Raw genomic sequence first — 6,304 nt, 5'->3', positions numbered from 1 at the left:
AGTACACCAACGCCGTCCGAGACCGGGAGCTCGACCTGCGCGGTGCGCGGGCCCCGCGGGGCGAGAGGGGCTGTGCCGGGAAGGGGCGGGCGAGGGCGGGGGGCTGAGGGCTGAGGCCCGGGGGTGTGTGGGGTGTGTGGGGGTGGTCAGTGATGGAGCCTGGCGGTGGGATTGTGTTGGGTCCCGGAGCAGAGGCTGTGAGAGGGTTTGGAGGGTCGGTGATGGATCTCCCGGTGGGGCCTGGCGCCTGCCGTGGCCGGAGGTGCCCAAGCAGGAGCGGGAGGTTGTTGGAGGGGCTGCAGTGACCGGGGGCTGGGGATGAACAGCGCTTAAAGAGGCTCCAGTAGCTTCGGAACCTGCGGGGGATGTGAAGGGTCAATCACAGAGTGGTAGAACGGTTCAGGATGGAAGGAACCTAAAGATCTTCTCGTCCCAACCACCAAGAAGAGGAAACTGGGGGAAATGTGGGAGGGATGTGCTGTGGTGTGAGGGTGGGATGTGCCTCAGCACGGGGGATGTGCCAGAAGGTGGGTTTGGTTTGGAGGACACGTCCAGGCAGAGAGCTGGTGTTTTGCTGAGGGGGAGGAAGAAGGATTCCAAAAGCCATGAGGGCTGTTGGGTTTGAGGGGGAGAGTTTGGTCTGGGAGCTGTGTGGAGCAGAGTGGATCCCGGGGTGTTTTGTCTGAGCCTTATCAGCATCCCCAGTCCATCCCGAGTTGCCCCCACACACTCTGTTGTGCTCTGCTCTGCGGGCACATCTAATCCCTGCCCTGCACTCTCTCTCCAGGCTATAAAATCCCAGTCATTGAGAACCTGGGGGCCACTCTGGACCAGTTTGATGCCATCGATTTCTCTGACAACGAGATCCGCAAGCTGGACGGGTTCCCGCTGCTGCGGAGGCTGAAAACGCTCCTGATGAACAACAACAGGATTTGGTGAGGGGCTCTGCTTGGCCTCCTGGGACCCTGGGCAGAGGAAAATGCTCTTGGGAGAGAGGGGTGTGTGTCTTTCAGTGCTGGGCAGGGGCAGGAGTGTTTGTTTTGGGCAGTAAAATCAGCACTGAGCACTGTGTGGGCTCTCTTTCAGTTTCCTTCCTCATTCAGTGCAAAAGTCAGTGTTTGTTTCTCAGCCAGGACAGTGAGATGCAGAGTTTGGGATCTGGCCACAGCTTTGGATTTCAGTAATCAGCTCCATAAAGACATGAAAAAATGAATACCTGCAAGGGAATAGATGATAAGATTTAAATCTCATACTGCACCTAATATTTGCAGTGATTTATTGCCAGCTTTATGAGAAAAGTGTTTTGGATGCTCACCCAGATTCTGCCAGCGTCACGCTGGGTTGTTCACAGGGAGATCCTCTGTGTTACTTTGTTTCTCTGTGTATTTCCAGCATTGCTAATTCCAGCCCTAAATGAAACCTTTGTTTTTGTTGTTCCTCAGTCGGATTGGTGAGAACCTGGAGCAGGCTCTGCCCAGCCTCACAGAGCTCATTCTCACCAACAACAACATTGCTGAACTGGTAAGCTGTCATGCACCATAAAGCTAAACAAGCTGAAAATTTGTGGTTTTCATCCCTCTAATTAAACATTTTCCTGAGAGTAGTGCCATATCCTTTTGGTAATAGTTGGTTCTTTCCCTTTAGAGTAATATCCTACAGTTCTGGCAGCAGTTAATGGTGTACATGCTTTATTGAACATGATTTGCATCATGCAGTGGAACAGCACTCTCAAAGCTTAGCGGTTTTCCTATTAAAATAATTGCAGTAATTTAATTAATCTCTAAAATAGATATGAGTTCAGGAACTTTGTTTTCAAATATTTGATATTTTTGCTAAAGGGGCTTAAAATTTCTTGCTGTGCTCCCTTTACCCAGGGTGAACTGGATCCGTTATCAAGTATTAAATCCTTGACTTACCTGAGGTACGTAACCCCAAAAAGAAAAGCTGCTCTTTCTCTGGTATTTGAGCTCTGCTGCTGGCCTGGCCCTTTGCTTTGGTCTGGAATGCTCTGCTTTTTGTGAGCTGTGACAGATCCTTTATGTCTAAAAATTGAATTGATAAACAGTGTTTGCTCTACTCTTCATGAACATCTGGTAATTAATGTCTGAGGTTTTATATCACTGACAACCTGTTGGGATAATGAGATCTAACAGCTCTATAAACCAGTACACAAGTGCTGAAGTGAGTTTATCCTTCAAAAACCTAAAACCAAAAGGTTTAATCTGTTGATTAAAAAAATAGTTTAAAATACATGTAAACAAGGACTTTTCAGTAATGTTACATTTGCTGTGAGGGACAGAAAGAAACACAGTTTGTCCTGTGATTTTTCAGTTGATCAGTGTCCAGATAAAAAAGTTATGTTTCAGTTATTTTTGGGGGAGTATAATGATTATTTTGAGGTTGTTCTTTATGGCATTGTTCACTTAAATCTACTGAATTGCTAAAGTGCAAGTTTTTATTATAGTTTCCATCATATCAAAGCACTGTCACTAGGCTTATTTAATTATGCTATTTGTTATCTGTTACAGCAGGAAGTACACAATGCATTTCAAGTATATTGATATATTTCAATACAAGTGTATTTTAAAATATTTTGTAACCTTTATTTACTTCACAGCGTTCTAAGGAATCCTGTAACAAATAAGAAACATTACAGATTATATCTAATTCATAAAGTTCCCCAGGTCAGAGTGCTGGATTTTCAAAAAGTGAAGCTCAAAGTAAGTCTGCTTGCTTTTGATTTAGGTGTTTGGGGTTTTTTGGTTGGGTTTTTTTAATTGGGCTTTTTTTTGTTTGGGTTGGTTTGTTTGTTTGTTTGTTTGTTTGTTTGTTTGTTTGTTTGTTTGTTTGTTTTAGGGTGTTTTTTGTTTTGGTGGGTGGGGGGTTTTTGTTTTTTTGGGGGGTTTTTGGGGGTTTTTTTGTGTTTGTAGTTTTGTTTTTTGGGGGTTTTTTACATTCTTGAAAATTCACGACTAACAGCGACTTTGTTGCCATAGTTGTAAATTTTATTGAAACTCTGTAAGTGGCTCTACAAGGCTCTCATTGTTTTCTTTCATGGTTTCATTCTGTTAAGGATATAATCTGTTTAATGTTGAGCGTTACTCTTTCCTGTCCCTCTGGTGTTGGTAGGAGACAGCTCTAGAGAAAGAAATGAGCAAACACCACTGGGTGGGGGATGAGTGTGGGAAAGAACTCTTTAATTTTAAGAGCACAAGGTTGATAAATCTCTGAGTATTTGGGCAATGTTTATCTGCTTGTTCTTACATCTGGTCTCCATGTACCAATTTCACTGATGAGGATGAGCCAAAGTGTCTTTCTTGGCCAAGACAGTAGCTTTGCAAACTGTGATGTTCTCAAATTAACTTTGTGTGTGTGTGTGGTATCGCTGTAGGAGCGACAGGAGGCAGAGAAAATGTTCAAGGGCAAACGGGGTGCACAGCTTGCAAAGGATATTGCCAGGAGAGCAAAAACGTAAGATAAAACAAACAAATTTACACTGGCATCCTCCTTCAGAAACACCACTTTCTTTGTGTGCAGTGTCAGGCAGAAAACTGAAATATCAGCTGCTGGCAGGATGCCTCAAAAGCTTTGAGAGCCACAAGTGCCTTGTCCAAGCACCCTGAGTTTTGGATGGTGGTGAATACATCTCAGAAGTATTTCTGAAAGAGTTCACTTGGTCAAGGTGGATTCACTGAATGCAACAAGCAGGAAACCTTAATTTTATTTTTGTTATTTAACTGCAGAGAGGTGTCCATTATTTAATTTGTGGTTGGTGGGGTTTTTTCCCTTGATGATTGGTTTTGTTTTGCTAAATTCTTTTATTTCCCAAAATAAATAATTATGTATTTATTTTGGGAATAACCTGCAAAACCTGCTGTAGTTAGGAGATTAAATACAAATAAAAATCTTTAATTAAGTTATTACAGTATATGTTTATTTAGTTTAATTGTTAAATGGTACATTGTATGTTTTGATTAACCTATTTGGTAATAAGAATTCAGATCACATCATTTCCAAATTCATGGTTAAATAGAAAGTGTCTTGAACTTATTTAGCATTTAAACCTATAACAGATAGATTTGAGCTCGAGTTTGTGAGTGGAAATGGATTCAGGTCAGGTGATCTCCTTAAAGCAGCAGCAGCAGCAGATAACCTTTTTGTTTTGACTGTTAAGATGAATTCCAGTTTAATGTAGGCTTTGCTTTAGGCTGCTGTAATACCACATTTGACACATGGGAACAAAAAACCCCATTTTCAGTTACTTTAATTTATCCACCCTGCTTTTGTCACGGCAGCAGAGCAGCTGAGTGTTCAACAACATCCAAATTGAAGAGCTTTTGTCAACTGCCTGATGAATAAAGTTAAGTTCTGCCTCTGAGCAGATGAAAAGGTGGGGGGAATGGGAGAGTGAGGACAAGATGCTGGTGTTTCTGAAGGAGGCAATTCTTCACTGTATCAGTTTGTTAACAAAGATAAGATACTACACTTGATGGAATGAAATGCTTTCAAACCTAGTTTGGAAGCATTTCAATTCAAGAGAAGCAGCTACTCTTCAAAAAGTAACAGGTCTTTTTTTTTTCTTTTGAAGCTTCAATCCAGGGGCTGGCCTGCCAACAGACAAAAAGAAAACTGGGCCCTCCCCAGGGGATGTGGAGGCAATTAAGGTAAATATGTCAGAGAAAAGCTGTCATGGATCCAAATTGAACAAAAGTTTCCTTTGTGCTGTTCAGACAAATAGATCAGCGTGTCCTGGCTCTGGTTTAGGTTCTTTTCCTGTAAGTTTTCTTCTGACCTATCTGTATTTTGAAAACTTCAATGAAATGTTAACCTGAGCTTAGAGTTCTTCCAAGGGAGGGGGGCGGTAATGATTTGCCATTTGTAGAATTTTGTAGAAGCAGAATTTAGAACTTTCCTAGGTGTTGAGTGTCCCCTGGCTGGTAGCAGCCTGGTTTGTGTGCTGGCTGTGAGAGCTGCCCGGGCTGTGTGAGCACTGACTGAGCTCTCTGTTCCAGACTGCCATCGCCAACGCCTCGACCCTGGCGGAGGTGGAGCGGCTGAAGGGGCTGCTGCAGGCGGGCCAGATCCCCGGCAGGGAGCGCAAACCAGGTCACTGTCTGCTTCTGCTGCTCCTCCTTAGACACAGCCCACCCCTTCCTCGCTCCCTGGTGCTGCTTGTGAGCTCTGTAGGGTAGGCAGAGTGTCAGTCTCTCATCTGTGCAGCACATCCTTGCTCTGTGACAGCCTGGCCTTGGGGCAGCTCCGGGCTGTCCCCTGCACTCCCTGCAGAGCCAGGTGCCAAACAAGGGGCTTTGCTGCACTGGATGACTTCAAAATTGATTCCAGTTAATTTGATGCCTTGTGAAGGCTGACCTAGAACAGAGGCTGGACAGAGCTAAAGCAGGAATTTATTAGGAGGCCTCCATGGATCCACCTTGGGCAGCACAAGAGCCCAGCCAAGGCTGCACCCGAGATGAACCAAAATGGCCCCAAAATGCACAGCCGGGCACGGGGTCTGTCCCTGGGATCCATTTGCATCTTGCAGTTCATTGTCCCATTCCAGCTTTAGCCCATGCAGTCCCATCCTGCTTGTTTTTCTCTCTTCACCCACGTTATTTGTGCTCTTGGGCCTGAGATTTGGATCATCTGTCCTTGGTCCCCAGCTAGAGAAGGAAGTGTTTTGTCTCCCTACTCTGTGCAGAGAGCTCACCATCCCCTCATGTGAAGCTCAGAAGTGCAGACTAAAGCAGCACAGAATGTGAAAAATATAAAAGCTAAAAGCTGAGGCATCGATTTAACAAAATGAGATGGATTACAGAGTCTCTCTGGACCTCTGCTGAGCATCAATGCCTCAGCAATGAGTCTGGGAGCTCCGCAGAGATGGGTCTCAGCTGCAGGCCGGCCATAGCACCACCTTCCTGTGCATTGGGGCTACCGGATTTTCCTCTCTGTAGAGTTTTTAAACGTTCCCGTTATTACGCTTCTGCAGAGGGGTGGGAAAAGGAACAGCAACGCCTTCAGCAGCTGCCCTAAAGCTCTGACGTGTCCTTTCAGGCCCATCGGAGGACGGCGAAGAAGAAATGGAAGAGGACACAGTGCCAAACGGATCGTAGCCGGGGCCGTGCCGCGCTCCGGCCCCCCCAGGAGCCCTTTCCCGTCCCGGGCCGTGCCGGTGTCCCCGGCGGGGCCCATCGCCCCCGTCCTCGCGCATTTCGCTGTTCAATAAACGAACGGTCCCTTTTTCTCCCGGGGCTGCCGCATCCGCTTCCCGGGCCGGGCGGGGCGGGACGGAAGGGGGTTTGGGGGA

At 45.8% G+C, this 6,304-nt stretch overlaps 1 protein-coding gene across 1 annotated transcript; it reads left to right on the top strand.

Annotated features, from left to right (window-relative positions):
* Positions 1-6,241, top strand: SNRPA1 (small nuclear ribonucleoprotein polypeptide A'). Its single transcript, XM_005424267.3, has 9 exons — positions 1-42; positions 788-935; positions 1,443-1,521; positions 1,875-1,921; positions 2,618-2,720; positions 3,392-3,471; positions 4,589-4,664; positions 5,013-5,106; positions 6,052-6,241. Exons 2-9 carry the CDS (start codon positions 916-918, stop codon positions 6,108-6,110), a joined length of 558 nt encoding a protein of 185 aa, XP_005424324.3. The 5' UTR covers positions 1-42; positions 788-915; the 3' UTR covers positions 6,111-6,241.
* The last annotated feature ends 63 nt before the right edge of the window (positions 6,242-6,304 follow it).

Source organism: Geospiza fortis, unplaced genomic scaffold (genome assembly GCF_000277835.1).
Source record: "Geospiza fortis unplaced genomic scaffold, GeoFor_1.0 scaffold2, whole genome shotgun sequence".
Taxonomy (NCBI): domain Eukaryota; kingdom Metazoa; phylum Chordata; class Aves; order Passeriformes; family Thraupidae; genus Geospiza; species Geospiza fortis.
Note: the sequence above shows the minus strand (reverse complement) of the source record. Positions and strands in the feature narration are given on the sequence as shown.